This window comes from Ornithorhynchus anatinus, chromosome 12, assembly GCF_004115215.2.
Source record: "Ornithorhynchus anatinus isolate Pmale09 chromosome 12, mOrnAna1.pri.v4, whole genome shotgun sequence".
Lineage (NCBI taxonomy): Eukaryota > Metazoa > Chordata > Mammalia > Monotremata > Ornithorhynchidae > Ornithorhynchus > Ornithorhynchus anatinus.
In genome coordinates this window covers 2,039,968-2,063,173 of record NC_041739.1, presented here as the reverse complement: position 1 = coordinate 2,063,173, position 23,206 = coordinate 2,039,968, and the positions used below count along the sequence as shown (strand labels likewise).

General features: G+C 58.1%; 1 protein-coding gene across 1 annotated transcript in view; it reads left to right on the top strand.

Moving 5' to 3' along the window:
• TENM3 (teneurin transmembrane protein 3) overlaps positions 1 to 18,538 on the top strand; it is a 956,917-nt gene extending 938,379 nt beyond the window's left edge. The window contains exons 25-33 of the mRNA XM_039913675.1: positions 3,837 to 4,069; positions 5,058 to 5,212; positions 6,573 to 7,447; positions 8,361 to 8,536; positions 9,132 to 9,367; positions 10,340 to 10,636; positions 12,838 to 14,449; positions 15,623 to 15,753; positions 17,703 to 18,538. Of these exons, the coding sequence (XP_039769609.1) occupies positions 3,837 to 4,069; positions 5,058 to 5,212; positions 6,573 to 7,447; positions 8,361 to 8,536; positions 9,132 to 9,367; positions 10,340 to 10,636; positions 12,838 to 14,449; positions 15,623 to 15,753; positions 17,703 to 18,458 (4,471 nt within the window). The 3' untranslated portion in view covers positions 18,459 to 18,538. The remainder of the gene's footprint in view (positions 1 to 3,836; positions 4,070 to 5,057; positions 5,213 to 6,572; positions 7,448 to 8,360; positions 8,537 to 9,131; positions 9,368 to 10,339; positions 10,637 to 12,837; positions 14,450 to 15,622; positions 15,754 to 17,702) is intronic.
• Positions 18,539 to 23,206: the final 4,668 nt, after the last annotated feature.

The window sequence follows — 23,206 nt, the reverse complement described above, 5'->3', positions numbered from 1 at the left end:
TGTGTCTCTCTTTCGGTCTCTTGTTCTCTCTCCCTCTCCTTCTCCTTCTTAACCATGGGTCCGACCACAGGCGTGGGTTAGTGTGTGTGCAGACGGGTGTATGGGTCCCTCTCTGTGTGCCCCCTTTCCTGTCTGAATCTCCGATGTGGACTGGGTAAGGGGAGGGGGCACAGAAGAGGCAGATGTGGAAGTAACAAAAAAAGGAAAGATCAATCGACCAGTGGCCCCCTGGAAACGATGGGGCAACGGTTTCCCCGCCAACGTCACAAGAATAAAATCCTGGTGTATGCCAACCATTATGCAGATTTAAGCAGTCCCATTAAGTGGTTTCCCTGTGTCTTACAGAGGCAGACGGGAAGGCCTGGGAAGTTTTCGGGAATGGCCAGGTGGCATAAATGGGCCGGAAAGGCGGAGCATCTCGGCATTCTGACTTGTGCAGGGCAGCCAAAGGGTGTAGGGGAGCGGGGTGGGGGGAACCAGGACTGACTCAAGTAGTCATCAGGGAAGGCATCCTGGAGGAGGAAGGTCAGAAGAGTAGCGAAGATCGTTCATTCCTTCGATCGTATTTATTGAATGCTTACTGTGCGCAGAGGACTGTACTAAGCGCTTGGAATGTATAATGCGATTATTGTGGCCTCATTTGAAAGAGCATGGGCCTGGAAGTTGGAGGACCGGGCAGGGATTGTCTCTCTTTATTGCCATATTGTACTTTTCAAGCACTTAGTTCAGTGCTCTGCACACAGTAAGCGCTCAATAAATATGATTGAATGAATAATCCGGGCTCCGTCACTTATCTGCTGGAAGACGTTGGAAAAGACACTAAACTTCTCTGCACCTCAGCTACCTGATCTGTAAAATGGAGGTGAAGACAGTGAGTGCTTTGTGGGACACGGACTGTGTCCACCTCGATTATCTTGTATTCATTCAATCGTATTTACTGAGCGCTAAGCGCATGCAGAGCCCTGCACTAAACGTTTGGGAGTAGTACAATGCAACGATAAACGGACACTTTCTCTACCCACAGTGAGCTCACGGTCTAGAGCTGGCGAGACAGAAATTGATATAAATAAACAAATTACGGAAACGTACTTAAGTTGCTGTGGGACTTGTATCTACCTCAGCATTTTGTACAGTGCTTGGCGCATAGTAAGGGCTTAACAAATACCAATAAAAGAAAATAGGGCCAGGCACGAGGGAGGCAGCAGTAGGAGCAGCATCCGAGCTGGGATGCACCAGGAGGACGAAAGGACGCGGGATGGTCATCGGACCTGAGGGAGCGGCTGGCAAGTTTGGGGAAAGCCTTGGTGCGGAGGCCACTGGGGACCCGTGCCGGGGTGGGTCCGGAATGGACAGTCACCGTTCTGCTGCCATTCGATGAGAAGGAATAATAATAAATAATTATAATGGTGGTATTTGTTAAGCACGTACTGTGTGCCAAGCACTGTTCTCAGGGCTGGGGTAGGTACGAGTTAATCAGGTTGGACACACCATGGTGGGTGGGTAGGTGCCGTGTATTCATTCGTTCATTCAATCGTATTTATTGAGAGCTTACTATGTGCAAAGCACTGTACTAAGCGCTTGGAATGTACAATTCAGCGTGGCTCAGTGGAAAGAGCAAGGACTAGGGAGTCAGAGGTCATGGGTTCAAACTCCGGCTACGCCGCTTGTCAGCTCTGTGACTTTGGGCAAGTCACTTAACTTCTCAGTGCCTCAGTTACCTCGTCTGTAAAATGGGGATGAAGACTCTGAACCCCCTGTGGGACAACCTGATCGCCTTGTATCCCCCCAGCGCTTAGAACAGTGCTTTGCACATAGTAAGCGCTTAACAAATGCCATCATCATTATTATTATTATTATTATTATTACAATTCGGCGACAGATAGAGACAATCCCTGCCCAACAACGGGCTCACGTCTAAACAGTATTTGTTAAGCACTTACTAAGTGCCAGGCACTGTTCTAAGCACTGGGGTAGATACAAGGTAAGCAGGTTGCCCCACATGGGGCTCACAATCTTAATCCCCATTTTACAGATGAGGTAAATGAGGCATAGAGAAGCAAAGTGACTCACCCAAAGTCACACAGCTGACAAGTGGCAGAGCCGGGACTAGAACCCACCACCTCTGACTCCCCGACCTGTGCTCTTTCCACTGAGCCCCGCTGCTTCTCGTGTAGGCCGTTCAGGAGTGACTTGGGCGGCAGGAAGCAGAGCAGGCGGGAGCGAGGAGTGGCTGGAGGCGGGGAGGCCGGGGAGGAGGCCGCGGCCGGGAGGTGAGAAAGGTTTCCGGGTGGCGGCTCTGACTTGGTGAAGAGGAGGGGGTGGATCCGGGCCGGCTCGGCCTTCGGCCTGAGCGACGGTGAGCCCGCAGTCGGTGTGGTCGGGCGGGCCACCACCCCCTCAGACCGAGCCGGGGCCTAGCCGTGTCGCAAAAACACCCTGACCGTTGCAACTCCCAACCATCCGCTGCCACTCAGTCCCACCTGGGCATTTTCAGAGACTGACTTGCCATAGAGAGACAGCATGGCCCACTGGGTAGAGCCCGGGCACTGGCAGTCAGGAGGAGCTGGGTTCTAATCCCTGCTCTGCCACTCGTCTGCTGTGTGACCTTGGGCAGATCACTTCACGTCTCTGTGCCTCAGTTACCTCATCTGGGAATCTAGAGTGTGAATCCAATGTGGGTCAGAGATTATATCTAACCCAATTACCTTGCATCTACGCCAGAGCTTAGTACAGTGCCTGACACGTAGTAAGTACTTCACAAATACCACAGCTATTATTATTATTATTACCGAGGACAGATGGGCACGGCGTTGTCTTCCAAAGTACCACGGCATAAGGTTAGAGTCTGTCCCCTCGGCCGGTTCCCGGGAGATCTGGCTAGGTCCTCCCGGGTCAGTACATTTCTCTCCCAGCAACCAGAGATGTCACCGGCTTCATCATTTGGCCCGGAAGCCTGTCGTGAGCAGGGAACGTGTCTTCCAACTCTTTGGTATTGTCCTCTCCCAAGCGCTCAGTACAGAGCTCTGCACACAATAAGTGCTTAATAAATATCATCGACGTCATCTTCAGAAGCACATTCTGAACACCTACTGTGTGCAGTGCTCACCAATGAGGACATAAGCTCCTCTAGACTGTCAGCTCATCGTGGGCAGGGATGGTGTGCGTTTATTGTTATACTGTAACTCTCCCAAGTTCTGCACACAGTAAACGCTCAATTAATACAAATGAATTAAATTGAGAAGGGAATGAATCAGCTAATTCTGCTGTAATGGACTCTCCCAAGCACTTAGTACAGTGTAATGCACGTAGTAAGCGCTCAATACCATTGATCAACTGAGAAGACGGCTCCGTGGCTTGGGGAAAAAGTAATGCTTTATCCCAGAGAGAGCAAGTCTCTGGGCTGAGCGTTCGCCAAGCACCAAAGTACCGCCGGCCAATGCCGCGGTGACCTGGCCCCAGGATAAGTGCGTCTCGATCCCCCACCCCAACACGTGCCACGGCTGTTCCTTCCGACAGCGCGGTGCCAGACGGACAGAGGGCTGTTGGCGGAAGAGTGACCCCTCCGTGTCACCCCGGGGGAGAGTGACTCCCTCTATGTAGAGCAGTGGCTAAGGGCCTCTGCCGTTCCTTGCCCACAGAGAGCTTCCAGTCTAGCGGGGAAGACAGGTGGAGATGGATGGGGTGGACAGGTCCGACCCCGTGACGGGCAGAAGGCAGTGCCCAGGTGGATCGGGTGCGTTTCAGCTCACGGCCATCTCCGTGGCTGGGGTGGGCCACGGGCAGACGGCTCTCCCTCCTCCCTCTGACCAGTGCGCTCTCTCCCCGGCCGTTCGCAGCAGCAACCCGGCCCACAGATACTACCTGGCCATCGACCCGGTGACCGGAGACCTGTACGTGTCCGACACCAATACCCGCCGGATCTATAGGCCGCGCTCGCTCACCGGAGCCAAGGACCTGACCAAGAACGCCGACGTGGTGGCGGGAACTGGGGAGCAGTGCCTGCCGTTCGACGAGGCCAGATGTGGCGACGGAGGCAAGGCCGTGGAGGCCACCCTCATGAGCCCCAAAGGTAGTTCCCGCGGGGTCCACCCGGGTCTGGGGGTGCTCAGGCCGGAAGCGGGTGGACTGGGAGGGACCGCAGAGCCTCGGGGTAGGCCCCTCCTTTGAGGCGGGTCAGATCGGGAAGGACCCCGCTACCCCCGGCCCTTAACTCCGCCGTGTCCCCGGGAAAAACGGTTCGTCTGTTCGGTTTGCCGGGGTACACTTTAAGAAGTGGACAGCCGTTGCATTTCTCAACCCAAATCCGATTTCCCCATCTCCCTCCGTTATCCAGGACGGGCTCCTCATCCGGCAAAACCGAAGGGAGTCTTTGCGAACGGCACCCTTCCGGTTTCATGCCTTTCATAACAAGAACACCTCTCAGAATAAAGCAATTATCACACTTGATATGTTACAACACAGATGATTATAACAATAACGATGATGGCATTTGTTCAGCGGTTACTACGTGCCGGGCACTGTACTAAGTGCTGGGGCGGAGACAAGCAAATCAACCTGGACACAGTCCCTGTCCGATGTGAGGCTTGTAGTCTCAATCCCTGTTTTATAGATGAGGGAACTGAGGGACAGAGAAGTGAATTGATTCATCCAAGGTCACACAACAGACAAGTGGTGGAGGTGGGATTAGAACCCTTAACCTTCTGCCTTCCAGGCACAGTGGCCACAGATGACCACGATAACTGTCGAGACGCTCTCTGAGGCGGTACCTTCCCACTGGCATCAGTTTGCTGCATTGTGCAGACCTGGCCTGGCGCTCTTTGCTGTGCTTCTTGGCCCCCTCGCTGCCCTCTCTCTTTTCCCTATCCATCCGTGACCTCCCACTTCCTGTGCCTCCTTCGCCTTCCTTTTCCCACCCGCCCAGAGAAATGATAGCGGGGGGTCTGCCCAGGGCAATAGAGACCAGGATACGGCGACCCCGCCCACCGGGGGGTTCACCTGCCCGTCCCATCCGATTGGCACGCCAACCAGAATGGATTCTCTCTCTCTGTTGCCCAAAGGGATGGCGATCGACAAGAGCGGGCTGATCTACTTCGTGGACGGGACCATGATCAGGAAGGTGGATCAGAACGGAATCATCTCCACGCTCCTGGGCTCCAACGACTTGACTTCCGCCCGACCTCTGACCTGCGACACCAGCATGCACATCAGTCAGGTAGCGTGGGCTGGGGGTCCGCTCCGCCCTCCCCCTAAGGATCTCCCCTCCGGGGACACGTGTTAAGCGGCGTGGTCGCCCCCGGCCCCGGACAGAAGCTCATTCGAGCAGCTCTGGCCCACACCCTCACGCGGGCCTGGGATTAGGGGTAAGGAGACCTAAGAGTCATCAGAAAGCACCGAATCGTTCCCGCTGGGTTCGTGGGAGTGCCAGCGAGCACACATACTGGCTTTATCAGGGTCCTCCCTACTAGCGAGGGCGTCTCCCTCCTCGGGATGGAAACCATAATGGAGCTCTCGCACAGCTCTACCCCGGGCCCGGTCAGGCAGGGAGGGTGTACGTTCCCACAGTGACTCGATAGACAAGACCACAGGCTATCTGCGGCTGTCTCCGACCCGGTGTCCTTCATTCATTCAGTCAATAGTATTTATGGAGCGCTTACTATGTGCAGAGCACTGTATTAAGCGCTTAAGTCCTGTGAGGAGGGAGCTTGTAATGCCACGCTCTGTGTAGTGTGAGGTGTCGGTGGGATATCCAAGTAGAGATGTCCTGAAGGCAGGAGGAAGCGCGAGACAGTGGAGAAGGAGAGAGGTCAGGGAGGGAGGTAGAGATTTGGAAATCATCTACGTAGAGATGGTAGTCGAAGCCACGGACGCCAATGAGTTCTCCAAGGGAGAGGGTGTAGATGGAGAACAGAAGGGGAGCCATAACTGAGCCGTGAGGAACACCCATTATCACTCATTCATTCAGTTGTACTTATTGATCATTTAACCGCGTGCAAAGCGCTGTACTAAGCATTTAGGAGCGAAAAACATTGCAATAAACAGATGAACAGATTCCCTGCCCACAACGAGCTTACAGTGTAGAGTAATCAGAGGGGGGGAGGCGGAGGGGGAGCCGGCAAAAGAGACTGAGATCGTGAAGCTGATGTGGAACAGGACCTTTGTTCAGCCTGGTTAACTTGAGTCCCCCCAGGCTTGACACATAGTAAGCTCTTAAAGAATGCCATTAAAAAGCGGTGATTTGCGGCGGTAGGATCGTGAAGGGGGGACCTGTCGGACCAGAGCCACAACTCCCGCAGCCAGCTAAGCAGCGGACCACCCCCAGCTTGGGTTTCGGGTCTGACCCCGGCTCCTCCACTTGTCTGCTGTGGGACCTCGAGCGAGTCACTTCACTTCTCTGTGCGTCAGTCACCTCATCTGTAAAATGGGGATTGAGACTGTGAGCCCCACGTAGGGCAGAGACTGTGTCCAACCCCATTTGCGTTGTCTCCACCCCAGAGCGGAGTAGGGTGCCTGGCACATCGTAAGCACTTGACAGATACCGGAATTATTATCACTATCATTATTGTTATTATTAGGTGCGCCTGGAATGGCCCACGGACCTGGCCATCAACCCCATGGACAACTCCATCTACGTGCTGGACAACAACGTGGTCCTGCAGATCACGGAGAACCGGCAGGTCCGCGTGGCGGCCGGCCGGCCCATGCACTGCCAGGTCCCCGGCGTGGAGTACTCGGCCGGCAAGCTGGCCGTGCAGACCACGCTCGAGTCGGCCACGGCCATCGCCGTCTCCTACAGCGGCGTCCTCTACATCACCGAGACGGACGAGAAGAAGGTCAACCGCATCCGACAGGTCACCACCGACGGCGAGATCTCCCTGGTGGCCGGAGTCCCCTCGGACTGCGACTGCAAGAACGACGTCAACTGCGACTGCTACCAGGCGGGCGACGGCTACGCCAAGGACGCCAAGCTGAGCGCCCCCTCTTCGCTGGCCGCCTCCCCCGACGGCACGCTCTACGTGGCCGACCTGGGCAACATCCGCATCCGCGCCGTGGCCCGCAACCGGCCCCTGCTGAGCGCCCTGAACGTTTACGAGATCGCCTCGCCCGCCGACCAGGAGCTGTACATCTTCGACGTCAACGGCACGCACCAGTACACCCTGAGCCTGGTGACCGGGGACTACCTCTACAACTTCAGCTACAGCAACGACGACGACGTGACGGCCGTGACCGACAGCAACGGCAACACGCTCAGGATCCGCCGCGACCCCAACCGCTTGCCCGTGCGCGTGGTCTCCCCCGACAACCAGGTCATCTGGCTGACCATCGGCACCAACGGCTGCCTCAAGAGCCTGACGGCCCAGGGCCTGGAGCTGGTGCTCTTCACCTACCACGGCAACAGCGGGCTCCTGGCCACCAAGAGCGACGAGACCGGATGGACCACCTTCTTCGAGTGAGTACGCGTGGGGTCGACCCCCCTCGGCCCCCCGGGACGGGAGGGGTCGGCGCGTCCTTCCCCCCAGCAGCCCCCTGTCAAGTGTCAGAGGATGGTGTGGGGCGGGGACTGGGATCTCACTCCCACTTGGACGGAGGAAGAAACAGAGGCCCAGAGGGGGATCGACGACTCGCCCGAGGCCGCCCAGCAGGCCGGAGCCCGGACTAGAACCCGGATCTCCTTGGCTGCCCCTGCCTGGGCCGTGCTCTGGCACTCGGCCTCTCCCCTTTCCCGGGACCCTGGGTGTCGGAAGGATTCAGAACAGGTCTTCTCCAACTGGGTTCCGTGGATCGAGGGCTCTGAACGGCCCGTCTTCCGATCGAATCGGTGTGGGGCTGGGTTTCCTCGGGGGGAGGTTTTCTGGCCTGGGGTGATGAGGCGGAGAGGCGGGGAGCCTCGAGGCCGCCCACTTGTTTCTCGTCGGGTCCCTCAGGGATGTGAGGTCGCTTGACCGCAGAATGCCGCCAGTCCTCGACGGCACCACAGGCCCGAGCCCTGGGAGAGTGCTCTTCCCCGCCTTTCCTCCTCATCCTCTTCCTCTTCTTTCTTCCCTGCCCTTCTGATTCTTCTTGTTTGCTTCCTCCAAAGGGAAGGAAGGAAACGAGAAACAAACCAAGCGGGATCTTCAGCCCCTAATCCTGAAACCTAGGAAATGCAGCTAAGGGCAAAGTCCCTAGCCATTTTTTTAGACCAGTGAACATTTGGGGTGTACGTTTGGATGTTGCTTTCTCAGGGGATCCATTTCCTCAGGGCAGCAGAGAAAGATGTGGCCAGCTTCCGGCTGGTTTTCTGGGGGAAGAGGAGCCCAGCTTCTGGACTCTCGCCCAAACGTCGTGGGGTGGCGGGGTGGGGGGCTCTTTTCTGTTTCCAGCTATGACAGCGAGGGCCGTCTGACTAACGTCACCTTCCCCACGGGCGTGGTGACAAACCTCCACGGGGACATGGACCGGGCCATCACGGTGGACATCGAGTCGTCCAGCAGAGACGAGGACATCAGCATCACCTCCAACCTGTCCTCCATTGACTCCTTCTACACGATGGTCCAAGGTGAAAAGACCGGGGTGTATGGGGGAGGGCCGGGGGGAGAGGCCCAGCTCTCCACTCCCTTCATGGAGACGTGGAGAAGAAAATGGCCAGCCCTGGGTGGTGGGAGAGAGGGACGCGACCCTCTGGTTGGCCCAGAGCTGAGCAACCGCAATCAATTACATTTACTGAGCACTTACTGTGTGCAGAAAAGCACTTGAGAGTGGCCCATCTGGACCGTGCCCTGGAACTGTCCTGAGGTGACCGGGGCAATAGCAAAGGGTGGGGCGAGGCCTGGGGCGGCAGGGTCCGCTGGCTGGCCACCGGGACTCGGACTGGGTGGCCAGGGGCGCCCCCCGGGTGCCACTCTGCAGCCGACGCACCGGCGTCTGGGCACTTTGGAGCCAACGAAATGGCGTTATCGTTATGGCGTCGATTACCCGCTTCCCAGGTGTCGGTCGCAGCACCGCGCTAAGAGCCAGGGTGGGCTAGAGATGCACAGACGGTGAAACGGAGGCCCGGGGAGGTCGAGTGGCTCGGCCGAGGTCACGCGACGGGCCAGGGGCGGGGCCGGGGCCGGGGGTCGGGGGCTGACGCTCGCCGCGGACGGCTCCCCCAGACCAGCTGCGGAACAGCTACCAGATCGGCTACGACGGGTCGCTGCGGATCCTGTACGCCAGCGGCCTGGACTCCCACTACCAGACGGAGCCGCACGTCCTGGCCGGCACGGCCAACCCCACGGTGGCCCGGCGGAACATGACGCTGCCGGGAGACAATGGCCAGAACCTGGTGGAGTGGCGTTTCCGCAAGGAGCAGGCCCAGGGCAAGGTCAACGTCTTCGGTCGCAAGCTCAGGGTGAGCGGCCTTCGGGCCGGGAGCCCGGGGGGGAGGGTCCTTGGGTCATTTGTCCGAGAGGAGCGGTGATCCGAACGTGCCCCCGGCCGAACCGCAGCCATCCTGAGTACCGCTGGGAGCCCCCACCCCCTCAGGGACCCCAGGGCTGTGAGAGCTGCCGCCCCTCCCCCGGCTGGAAGCAGGAATAGGGGTCCCGGAAATGAGAAGGGAGGATAATAATAATAATAATTGTAGTATCTGCTGACTGCTTACTCTGTGCCAGGCACCGTGCTAAGCACTGGGGTTGGACGTTGTACACAGTCCCTATCCCAAGGCTCCCAGTCTCAGTCCCCCTTTTACAGATGAGGGAACGGAGGCACAGAGATGTGAAGTGACTTGCTCAGGGTCACGCAGCCGCAAGTGACGGAGCGGTGTGGGGGCGGTCCCTCGCGTGGCCGGCTGGGCGCCGCCCGCCTCCTCGGTCAACCAACGGCATTTCCTGAGCACCTATTGCATGCCAAGCACTCGGGAGAGGACAGCGATGTAGACAGGGTAGACAGACTCCCGGCTCCCGGCGATCAGGTTCCGTCCCGGACCCGGTTTGCCGACTCCCGGACTCCCTCCTCCCGGCGGAGCGGGGATTCCTCGTGGCCGCTGCCACCCGCCAGCCTCTGCCGCAGATCCGTCCGTCGGCCGGTGGTATTTATTGAGCGCTTACTGTGTGCAGAGCACTGGGCCAGGTGCTCGGGAGTCCACTTCAACAGTAGTGGTGGAGGTGTTTGCCGCCCTCAAGGAGCTTACAGTCTAGAGGGAGACAGACGTCGTTCCATAAATTCGAAATGATGCCAAACCTAGACCCACCATCCCCCTGCCGTGGCATCCCCCGGGAGGGGCGTCTGTCGCGGAGGCGGCAGCGGGTCGCCGAGGACGAGGCGGGACGTCCCCCCGGGGTCGCGCTCATCCCTCTCCCCGTTGTGCGCTTCCGGCCGGAAGGTGAACGGCAGGAACCTCCTCTCGGTCGACTTCGACCGCACCTCGAAGACGGAGAAGATCTACGACGACCACCGGAAGTTCCTGCTGAGGATCGCTTACGACACGTCGGGGCACCCCACCCTCTGGCTGCCCAGCAGCAAGCTCATGGCGGTCAACGTGACCTACTCCTCCACGGGCCAGATAGCCAGCGTCCAGCGCGGAACCACCAGCGAGAAAGTGGATTACGACGGGCAGGGGCGGATCGTGTCCCGCGGCTTTGCGGACGGAAAGACGTGGAGTTACACGTACTTGGAGAAGGTGAGTCCTGCCCCCGACGCTCAGCAGGGGCCGGGAGGCCGGGGGAAGGCCGGGCCCACGGTCCTGACCAGCTGAACGCCTGGGAATCCTGCCTCCGTCTTGAATTCGTGCCAACCAGGCCAGTGGGGTTGGGTCCGTGCCTTGGTTGAGGCCTCGGGCCAGAGACCTTTTATAGGATAGCGGGTGCTGGGAGCAAAATCCCAGAAGCCCTGCCTGCCTTGGCCACGTCTCACACGCACCCTGGTCCCCAGAAGTATTCCTCTCTGGGCCCATCTGGGGCGGAGGCATTTCTGTATCCCTGAAGGAGCTTCCTCTGGGCCAGCCAGCGTGAGCTGACGTTCCCCCCGCCGGCGGGGTCCCAGACTCTCTCCGCTCCAAGGGTCTCCGGCAGAGGAGGACTGGGACAGGGAGAGTCATTTGGAGTCATTCACTCATTCATTCACTCATTCGTATTTATTGAGAGCTTACTGTGTGCAGAGCACTGGACTAAATGCTTAGAAAGTACAGGACGGCAATAGAGACAATCCCCACCCACAACACTCCTACAGTCTAGAGCTGGGGAGACAGACATCAGAACAAGTAAACAGGCATCGATATAAATAGTATTATATATGTATACCTAAGTGCTGTAGGGCGGGAGGGATGGAGGGAAGAGCAAAGGGAGCAAGTCAGGGTGCCACGGAAAGGAGGGGGAGCTGAGGAAAAGGGGGCTAGTCTGGGAAGGACTCCTTCAGTAGGGCTTTGAAAGGAGAAGAGTGATCGTCTGGCAGATCTGAGGAGGGAGGGTGTTCCTGGCCAGAGGTAGGACTTGGGCCACGGGCCGGCAGCGAGACGGGTGAGATGGAGGCACGGTACTTGGATGGCACGGCGGCCCGTACGTCCAGGTGGGAGGTTTGAGTAAGAAGGACCAGCGGTACCGGCTTCCTCCTTCCTGCCCGCCAGGAACAGCCTCTCCTTGGGCCACCCTCAGAGTCCATACCTGGGCTGTCCCCCTCAGCTAGCTGAGGGATACCCCCATCCTGGCTCTAGGACCCTTCCTCTCCCCATCCCCCCACCCCCTTTGACAGCCGCCATTTGGGAGTTTCTCCACGGACGCCTGTGGGGCGGGCAGAGGACACGCTCGCGCGGTGAGGAGAATTTTTCAGAGACGTCAAAGGGAACCCGGTGGGCTTGTAGCCCCATTATAAATCCTAGCCGTGGACAGCTGGGAGACAGCAGCGGCAGACAGACCAGGCTGGTGGGCGTCATTTAGGAAGCGGGAGGCGGTGTTAGAATGGGGGCTTTGGGCCACCGAGAGGAAAAAGCTGAAACGGTGCCAGGAGGCCAATGGAAGGGCAGCCCTTCCCAGCCCGCGAGGGACTGTCAGTCACATCTGGCTTTTCCAGCCACGCCTACCTGTGCCCGCCCGTGCCCGCCGGCGGCCACTTAGATTCCCGACTGCGGTGAGGCCCGCGGCTTGGGCGCCCGGGCTCCGGTGAGTTGTGGTGCCTTTCCAGAGATTATTATTAATGATATGGTATTCGTTAAACTCTTACTACGTGCCAGGCACTGTACTAAGCGCTGGGGTGGGTACCGGCAAATTGGACGCAGTCCCTGTCCCACGTGGGCTCACAGTCTCCCTTTACAGATGAGGGAACTGAGGCCCGGAGAAGTGAAGTGACTTGCCGAGGTCGCACGGCAGACAAGTGGCAGTGATGGGATTAGAACCCGTGACCAGACCGGAGATCTGATGGGCCGCCAGCCCTTTCTGACTGTGCGGTTTCCCCATCTCCCGCTTTCTCGCCAGAATTACAAACCCTGGGCCCCTTGGGAGTGTCCCTAGGGGGGCAGCGATTTCTGACCACCAGGGTGCCCCGGGAGGGTCGGGGGGGAGGACCAGCAGGCCCAGGGCCACCACAGGAGGGGAGGACAGGATTCGACGTTTCGATGACCGACTGATGCAGCGCTTTCCCCGCCCCGAGCCCACCCCTGGAGCCGTTCCCTTTCGCCCCCGGGGGAAAAGAAGGGGAAGTGGGGAAGGGGTGGCCGGGGGGGTCGGTGGGGAGGCCCTGGTCTTGGCTCTCGGCCCGGGGTGGGGGGTCGGGGAGGGGCCCAGACGCCAGTCTCCAACTTGCGTCCTCACACGCTCTCTCTTTCTTCTCCTCCCCCGCCCCCTCTCCCCGCCGACCCCCCGCTCCCTCGGTGCCCCCGGCCCGCCGCAGTCCATGGTGCTGCTGCTGCACAGCCAGCGCCAGTACATCTTCGAATACGACGCCCTGGACCGCCTGGCGGCGGTGACGATGCCCAGCGTGGCCCGCCACACCATGCAGACCATCCGCTCGGTGGGCTACTACCGTAACATCTACACGCCGCCGGAGAGCAACGCCTCGGTGGTCACGGACTTCACGGAGGAGGGCCTGCCGCTGCAGACGGCCTTCCTGGGCACCAGCCGCCGCGTCCTGTACCGCTACCGGCGCCAGACGCGGCTGGCCGAGGTCCTGTACGACAGCACGCGGGTCAGCTTCACCTACGACGAGGCGGCGGGCGTGCTGAAGACGGTGAACCTGCAGAGCGAGGGCTTCATCTGCACGCTGCGCTACCGGCAGGTGGGCCCGCTGGTCGACCGGCAGATCTACCGCTTCAGCGAGGACGGGCTGGTCAACGCCCGCTTCGACTACAGCTACGACAACAGCTTCCGCGTGACCAGCATGCAGGGGGTCATCAACGAGACGCCGCTGCCCATCGACCTGTACCAGTTCGACGACATCTCGGGCAAGGTGGAGCAGTTCGGCAAGTTCGGCGTCATCTACTACGACATCAACCAGATCATCTCCACGGCCGTCATGACCTACACCAAGCACTTCGACGCCCACGGCCGCATCAAGGAGATCCAGTACGAGATCTTCCGCTCGCTCATGTACTGGATCACGGTGCAGTACGACGGCATGGGCCGGGTGACCCGGCGGGAGATCAAGATCGGGCCCTTCGCCAACACCACCAAGTACGCCTACGAGTACGACGTGGACGGCCAGCTGCAGACGGTCTACCTCAACGAGAAGATCGCCTGGCGCTACAACTACGACCTCAACGGCAACCTCCACCTGCTCAACCCCGGCAACAGCGCCCGCCTGACCCCGCTGCGCTACGACCTGCGGGACCGCATCACCCGGCTGGGCGACGTCCAGTACCGGCTGGACGAGGACGGCTTCCTGCGCCAGCGGGGGGCCGAGATCTTCGAGTACGGCTCCAAGGGCCTGCTGGCCCGCGTCTACAGCAAGGGCAGCGGCTGGACCGTGGTCTACCGCTACGACGGCTTCGGCCGCCGCGTGTCCAGCCGGACCAGCCTGGGCCAGCACCTGCAGTTCTTCTACGCCGACCTGACCTACCCGACGCGGGTCACCCACGTGTACAACCACTCCAGCTCCGAGATCACCTCCCTCTACTACGACCTGCAGGGCCACCTGTTCGCCATGGAGATCAGCAGCGGCGACGAGTTCTACATCGCCTGCGACAACACCGGCACCCCGCTGGCCGTGTTCAGCAGCAACGGGCTCCTGCTCAAGCAGGTCCAGTACACGGCCTACGGCGAGGTCTACTTCGACTCCAACCCGGACTTCCAGCTGGTCGTCGGCTTCCACGGCGGCCTCTACGACCCGCTCACCAAGCTGGTCCACTTCGGCCAGAGGGACTACGACATCCTGGCCGGCCGCTGGACCGCCCCCGACGTGGAGCTCTGGAAGAGGATCGGGCGCGACCCTGCCCCCTTCAACCTCTACATGTTCCGGAACAACAACCCCGCCAGCAAGATCCACGACGTCAAAGACTACATCACCGGTGAGGCCGCGGCCGCCGACCCGGCGGTTCCGGCGGGCGGGCGGGCGCGGGCTCTGTGCGGGGCGCTGGACCGGCCGCTTGGGAGAGTGCGGTTCGGCGGAGCCGGCGGACCCGTTCCCCGTCCGCGGCGACCTCCCGGTCCCCGCCACCTCACCCCCGTCCTTGGCTTCCCCGGAAGCGGACCGTTGCGGCGCGGCCCAGTAGCGGGAAGAGCCCGGGCCCGGCAGTCGGGGGAGCCTGGGTTCTGATCCCGGCTCCACCGCTTACCTGCCGCTTACCTGCTGGGCGACCTCGGGCCACTCACTTCCCTGGGCCTCGGTTCCCTCGTCGGCAAAATGGGATTCAGAACCCGTCTTCCCTCCTATTTGGTCCGGGAGCCCCAGGAGGGACCCGATTATCCCGTATCTACCCGAGCGCTTAGTTCAGTGCTCGGCACATAGTAAATGCGCAGAGGCAGCATGGCTCTAGAGAGGCAGCATGGCTCAGTGGAAAGAGCCCGGGCTTGGGAGTCAGAGGTCACGGGTTCTAATCCCGGCTCCTCTACCCGTCAGCTGTGTGACTTCGGGCAAGTCATTTCACTTCTCGGTGCCTCAGTTCCCTCATCTGTAAAATGGGGGGTTAAGACTGTGAGCCTCACGTGGGACACCCTGATTACCCTGTATCTACCCCAGCGCTTAGAACGGTGCTTGGCACATAATAAGCGCTTAACAAATACCGACATTATTATCATCATTATTATTATTATTAAGCGCTTAACGAATGCCACGGTTTATTATTATTATTGTTCCCCTCCAGTCCCCAGTGTCCCTCAGCCCTCCCGGCCCCGGGGGCTCCGCAGGGAACCGACCGACCCCAGATGCCCTCAGCCAGGGCACGATCAGCTACTCTCACGCCCCTGAACCGTGGGCGCCTCGGGCCCTGAGAGAGGCAGGGGTCGTCATCGCCGGTGAACGGAGAAGGAAACTAACGTCCAGCCGGGTTCAATGTCCCGCCCAAGGCCGCACAGCAGGCCCGGAGCCCAGACTCGTGCTCTCTCCGCCAGGCCATGCTGCCTCCCAGGGCTCGGAGGGTGGGCGGGGAGGTCGGTAAGGAAGGCGTCCCCTCGGTGGGAGGAGGAGAAGGGGACGGGGCAGACTCAGGGCTTCCATCGCTCGCTCCTCCTTCCTTCCCCAGATGTCAACAGCTGGCTGGTGACATTTGGCTTCCACCTGCACAATGCCATCCCCGGCTACCCCGTGCCCAAGTTCGACCTGACGGAGCCTTCCTACGAGCTGGTGAAGAGTCAGCAGTGGGACGACGTGCCGGTGAGTAGCGGCAGGTGGGGGAGGGGGTGGGGATGGGGGGAGCGTTGGCGGGAAGCCCCCGCTCCTCTCCCGCCCCCAGAGAACCAGGCTTCCCACATTTCTCCTCCTTTCCCCACGTCTCTGAGTCTGAAGAGACTGGCCCCGAGCCTCCTCCTGGCCAGAGGTGTTGGGGGCAGGATTGTGGGGGCCTATTTTAGCACGCTAGCAGCACCCCCGTTTTACAGGTGAGGAGCATCACCCCCACCCCGTTTTACAGGGGAGGTTAAGCATCGGAACTCAGGATAAATTGGGCCCAATAATAAGCTGTGGCATGTTAAGCTCGTTACGGAAGGGGAACGTGTCCGCTGATTCTGTTGTATGGTGCTCTCCGAAGCGCTTAGTACAGTATCCCGCACATAGTAAGCGCTCATCAAATACCATCGATTGCTTGTATGAATCGAGAAATGAGAAGCAGCGTGGCTCAGTGAAAAGAGCCCGGGCTTTGGAGACGGCGGTCATGGGTTCGAATCCCCGCTCTGCCACTTGTCAGCTGTGTGACTGCGGGCGAGTCACTTCACTTCTCCGGGCCTCAGTTACCTCATCTGTAAAATGGGGATGAAGACTTTGAGCCCCACGTGGGACAACCTGATTCCCCTGTGTCCACCCCAGCGCTTAGAACAGTGCTCTGCACATAGTAAGCGCTTAACAAATACCAACATCATTATTATTATTATTATTGTTAAATCCTTACTGTGTGCCGAGCACCGTACTAAACGCTTCGGTTGATACATAATAATCTGGTCAGACGCAGTTCCTGTCCCACATGGGACTCCCAATCTAACAGGGAGGGAGAGAGAATCGACTGCCCATTTTACAGTTGAGGAAACGAGACGCATAAAAGTGAAGTGACTTGCCCGAGGTCACACAGCGGACAGGCGGCGGGGCCAGAATTAGAACCCATGACCTTTTGATTTCCAGACCCGTGCTCTATCCTCTATGCCGTGCTGCTTCTCTAACGTGCAGAGCATTGTACTAAACGTTAGGGGAGAGTACCGTACAACAGAATTAGCGGACACATTCCCTGCCCATAACCACCTTAAAGCCTAGAAGGGGAAACAAACGTTAATATAAATAATTTATAATATACAATTTAAAGTGGGGTTGGCGCGGGGATGAATATCAAGGGTCCAGAGGTCTCCAGGGGTACGTGGAAACTCCTGTGCTTGTCCTCTCCCAAGCGCTTAGTACAGTGCTGCGCATGCAGTGAGCGCTCAATAAAAGCCATCGATCGATGAATTCGTACGGCGCCCCTACCCCCGTGCCCGGCCAAGGCGCTTTCCCTCACGGGCCTGGTGTGCCCTCCCCATTCATTCATTCATTCATTCATTCCTTCATTCAATCGCTTTTATTGAGCGCTTACCGTGTGCAGAGCACTGTACTAAGCGCTTGGGAGGGTACAATACAACAATAGACCCATTCCCCCGCCCACAGCGAGCTTACGGTGTAGAGGAGGGGAGACGGACGTTAATAGAAATGATGAAATGACAGATACGGACACAAGCGCTCGACGAATAAAGGGAGCAAGGCAGGGTGACGCAGAAGGGAGTGGGGGAAGAGGAAACGGGGGGGGGGGGCTTAGTCAGGGAAGGCCTCCTGGCGGAGACGTGCCTTCGATGAGGCTTTGAAGAGGGGGAGAGTCATCGTCTGGGGGACCCGAGGAGGGAGGGCGGCCCGGGCCGGTGGCAGGAGGCGGGCCGGGGGTCGGCGGCGCGACGGGCGGGACGGAGGCCCAGTGAGGAGGTTAGCGCCAGCGGAGCCGAGTGGGCGGGCCGGGTCGTAGTGGGAGAATAGCGAGGTGAGGTTGGAGGGGTGACCTCGGCTGCGGAAGGGCGGGCGGGCCCGGGGACCTCCCCCTTCCCCGCCCGCCCGCTCACCGCCCGTCCTCCGGCTCCCGCCCGCTCCCCCCGCAGCCCATCTTCGGGGTCCAGCAGCAGGTGGTGCGTCAGGCCACGGCCTTCCTGTCCCTGGGCAAGATGGCGGAGGTGCAGCCCAGCCGGCGGCGCCTGGGCGGGGAGAAGTCGTGGCTGTGGTTCGCCACGGTCAAGTCCCTGATCGGCAAAGGGGTCATGCTGGCCGTGAGCCGCGGCCGCGTGCTGACCAACGTGCTCAACATCGCCAACGAGGACTGCATCAAGGTGGCCGCGGTGCTCAACAACGCCTACTACCTGGAGAACCTGCACTTCGCCATCGAGGGCAAGGACACGCACTACTTCATCAAGACGGCCTCGCCCGAGACCGACCTGGGCACCCTGCGCCTGACCAGCGGGCGCAAGGCGCTGGAGAACGGCATCAACGTGACCGTGTCCCAGTCGACCACGGTGGTCAACGGGCGCACGCGGCGCTTCGCCGACGTGGAGATGCAGTACGGGGCCCTGGCCCTGCACGTCCGCTACGGGATGACCCTGGACGAGGAGAAGGCCCGCATCCTGGAGCAGGCCCGCCAGCGGGCCCTGGCCCACGCCTGGGCCCGCGAGCAGCAGCGGGTGCGCGACGGAGAGGAGGGGGCTCGCCTCTGGACCGAGGGGGAGAAGCGCCAGCTGCTGAGCGCCGGCAAGGTGCAGGGCTACGACGGGTACTACGTACTGTCGGTGGAGCAGTACCCCGAGCTGGCCGACAGCGCCAACAACATCCAGTTCCTCCGACAAAGCGAGATCGGCAAGAGGTAACAGGCGGCCGACCGCCCTCGGCCCCGACGGTCGCCGGGGACCCCCGGGAAGACCGACCCCCCCGCTGCCGGGACGGGAGCCCCCGCCCCCTCCCCGCCCGCCCCCGACCTCCCCGTCCCCGGGCCCCCCCACTGGCTCCCCGTTGTTGTTTTTCGGGTTTTCTGAATGACCTTAAAGGTGATCTGCTTTAAAGAATATGTTTACAATATGCATATCGCTGCACTCGGTCGGATCGGCAGGAGGGCGAGGAGAGGAGGAGGACGAGGCCCGAAGAGTCTAGAAGCGGCGCGGCCCGGCGGCTACGGCCCGGGCCTGGGAGTCAGAGGGACCTGGGTTCTCGTCCCGGCTCCGCCCCCTCGTCTGCTGTGTGACCTTGGGCAGGTCACGTCACTTCTCTGGGCCTCAGTTCCCTCATCTGTAAAATGGGGACGAAGAGTGTGAGCCCCACGTGGGACAGGGACCGCGTCCACCCCCATTAACTTGTACCTACCCCAGCGCTTGGAACAGTGCTCGGCACCGAGTCAGCGCTCAACGAGTACCGTCATTATTTTGCAATAGGCCGGTCCGTTCCTTCCGGGCACTGAATTTAACTAAGGTAAACCGATTTGTACAGTGTTTCCAAATATTACCGAATTCCAAACCTTGACAAGAAGTAGTCTGTCTCTCTTCCCTCGACCTTCCCTCGTCCCCCTTCTGCATAGGATGTGGTATATATATATATATATCGCTCTCTCTCGCTCTCTCTGTCTCTCTCTCTGTCCCCCCACCCTCTCTGTCTCTTTCTGTCTCTGTCTCTCTCTCCGTCTCTTTCTCTCTCTGTCCATTTTAAAACGTGGGGCAACTTTACTGTTTGGAGACAGCCCAGCTGCTTTCTTACAGGGACACGAGCACAAAGAACTTCAGCCCACCGAGGGGCCGAGCCCGGGGCCTGGGGCGGGGTGGGCTTCCACCCCGCCTGCCCTCGGGGAGCCCCTTCCCTCCCCACTTCCCCCCTCCCCACCCCCAGCCCCCGCTCAGCGATAAGCAAAAGGAGACCCCGGTTCTTTTTGTAAATTACGTGAGACAAGTTGTTTATGGATTTTTATATGAATTACGATTTACTGTACATTGACTATTAGTCTCAGAGGAGTTAATTTATGTAAAGTGTTTAAAAAAGTTTATACTTAAAAAAATAAAGCGATAAAAACGTGTGACCGGTGTGATTTTTTTTTTTTTTACAAAAAGGACTGCACCTTTTGTTATGTGTTATAGCTGTACAGTATAAAGGATTATATTGTAGAGATATAACTGATTCATGCCTATAATGTTCAGAAGTGTTAATATTTTTGTATTAGGTTGAAAAAAAACGTGCATCTTTCTATCGCCCCACGGCCGGGGGAAGGCCAGCGGAACAAACGGGCGACGGGACGGACGGGGCACCCAGCGGGCCCGGCCCCCCGCAGGCCAGGGGGGGACCGGGCCCTGGGCACCGGAGGAAGGGGGTGCCGGGCCCAGGCCGGACCCCCTGCCCGGGACGGGGGTACAGAAAACCAAAGCGCTTAAGGGAGGGCCGGACCCCCCCGGACCCCCCCACCCGGGCCGTCGCCGACGACGCCCCCAGCCTCTTCCACGAGCGCTCGAGTTCAGCCGCAAAAATATTTTTAGAAAACGTCGTCTTTTCCGTTCATCGAGCTAGAGTACACACTGTTTTCCTCTCTGTATAATGGTGATGAAACGCAATGTAGCAAGTGAACCCGTTGGTAAGGGTGAAAGGTGCAAGTGACGTGTTGAAAATCATTTTCTAACTGCTTTGTATGTATCACCTACTCGGAGAACCGTGCAGGGGTTGGCCTGGGGCCGGGGGAGAGGCGAACGACCCCCTCCCCAAGGTGGGGGCGGGGGTCATCCGGGGGAAGCTGCCGCATCTGCTTAGAGGTGGATGCTGGGCCGAGGGTACCCAAATCCCCAATTTTTCCTAGCCCGGAAGCACAGATTAGCGGCAAAAGAATTGAACGGGGACTCCCACCTCAAGTGTGAAGGCCCACCCGCCCCCAGCCCCAGCCGGGTGAACCCCCAGATGCAAGGCAACCTTCCCGGGTCAGTTTGGGGCGAGGCTGGCCACGCTTTGGGGCCTAGGAGACCGGGCTCCGTGGACTCTGAAATGACCGTATCGGATGAACGGAGCGAAACCCTCCTCCTCTCATCGTCTCCGACGTCTACGCGTCCTTTACTTCATTAACCAAGTAGAGTTTCTCTCGGTGCTCACTTTAGACAGAGTCAAATCCGGCCAATTAGCCGTCTCGTGACTGGGATCGGTTTCTGACTTTTAAAAGACTGACGGTCTGGATGGGCTTTTACAAGACCTCGAGGGGGGGATCTCTGTCAACAAAAGACCTTTTATAAAAAGAAAAAAAAAACTGTCTAATAAAAAGAAAAGGAAATTGCTACATCAGAGCGTTTTGGGCCCAACCGGTCCAGAGCCTTTCACGATATTTTGAGATGTAAATTTTGTCTGATTTGTATTGTTCTTTTCATTTGCCTTCTTAACTTTCTATGTGATCTGAATTTTCCATAACTCGATGACTATAGCTTGCATCTCGGCATTTCAATAAAAGCCAACCAATGCGTCTGCGTGTCTCTCTGTGTACGCGCCCCTGAGGGCTCTTGTGTGCGCTAGCGGGACCGAGGGGGAGGGGAGCTGGGGGGAGAGATGGGGGAGCCGGGGTGTCCGGCGAGGAGAACGGAACTGGAGCCACTCTCCCACAGTCAAGGCGGGGTGGCAGGAGGGAGGGGCGGAAACCCTACATTGGCTGTCGATACTTAATAATTATAGGATTCGTTAAGCGCTTACTGTGTGCCAGGCGCCGTACTAAGCGGTAGGGTGGATACAAGTAAACTGGGTGGGACACAGTCCCTGAGCCATACGGGGCTCACAGTCTCAATCTCCATTTTACAGATGAGGGAACTGAGGCCTCAGTGAAGTGACTTGCCCAAGGACACGCAGCAGACAAGTGGCGGAGCCGGGATTTAGAGCCCATGACCTTCTGACCCCCAGGCCCGTGCTCTATCCACTAGAGAAGCATCGTGGCCTAGTGGAACAAGTACAGGCCTGGGAGTCAGAAGGACCTGGGTTCTAATGCCCACTCAGCCGCATGCCTGCTGTGCGACCTTGGGAAAGTCACTTCGCTTCTCTGTGCCTCAGTGACCTCATCTGTAAAATGGGGATTAAGACTGGGAACCCCAGGTGGGACGGGGACCCTGTCCGACCTGATTAGCTTGTATCTAGCCCAGGGCTTAGAACAGTAGACTGTAAGCTCTTTGTGGGCAGGGAATGTGTCTGTTTATTGTTACATTGTGCTCTCCCAAGCGCTTAGTATAGAGCTTTACACGTGGTAAACTCTCAATAAATACAATTGAATAAATGAATGAATGCCTGGCATATGTTAAGCGCTTAACAAATACTATAATTATTATTATTATGAAACCAAGCAGCGAGGAGTTTGCTTAGTCTCAGGTGGATAGACCAACAGGTCTGGGAGTAAAGAAGACCTCGATCTAATTCCAGCTCCACCACTTGTCTGCTGTGTGACCTTGGGCAACTCACTTCACTTCTCTGAATCTCAGTTCCCTCATCTATAAAATGGAGATAACAGTCTTATCTCCCTCCTCCTCAGCCTGTGAGCTGCATCTGGGACGGGGATTGTATCCGACCCCATTAACTTGTATCTACCTTAGTGCTTAGAACAGTACTTGACACACAGTTCTAAGCACTGGGGTAGATACAAGTTAATCGGTTTGGACCCAATCCCTGTCCCACATGGGGCTCACAATCTTAATCCCCATTCCACAGGTGAGGGAACTGAGGCCCAGAGAAGGGAAGTGACTTACCCAAGGTCGCACAGCAGACACGTGGCCCCCGGGATTAGAACCCAGGTCCTCCTGGCTCCCAGGCCAGTGCTCTATCCACTAGGCCATACTGCTGTTGTGAAGTGATTTGCCCAAAGTCACAGAACAGACAGATAGCAGAGCTGGGATTAGAACCCAGGTCATTCTGACTCCCAGGCCCGTGTTAAGATTGAGTGGATTGAGTGTTTTCGGTGTGTAGAATTCCGGATTGAGGGTTTGGGAGAGTACAGTTGTTATCATGGTACTTTTAAGCGCTTACTATGTACCAAGCACTGTAGTAAACTTTAAGGTAGAGACATAATAATCAGATTGGACATGGTCCCTGCCTTACTTAGAGCTCACAGTTTAATCGATCATATTTATTGAGAGTTTACTGTCTTTTTGCTGTTGTACTCTCCCAAGTGCTTAGTATAGTGTTTTGCACGCAGTAAGCACTCAATAAAGACGTCTGAATGAATGTGTGCCGAGCTCTGTACTAAGCACTTGGGAAAGTACAATATAACAGAGCTATGGAAAGCAGCATGGCTTAGTGGAAAGATCCCGGGCTTGGGAGTTGGAGGTCATGGGTTCTAATTCCAGCTCCGTCACGTATCAGCTGTGTGACTTTGGGCAAATCACTTGTCTGTGCCTAAGTTCCCTCATCTGTAAAGTGGGGATGAAGACTGTGAGCCCCACGTGGGACAATCTGATTACCTTGAATCTATCCCAGTGCTTAGAGCAGTGCTTGGCACATAATGCTTAACAAATAATAATGGGCTTAACAAATAATAATGATGGCATTTGTTAAGTGCTTATTATGTGTCAAGTACTGTTCTAAGCGCTGGGGGGGATACGAGGTGATCGGGTTGTCCCATGTGGGGCTC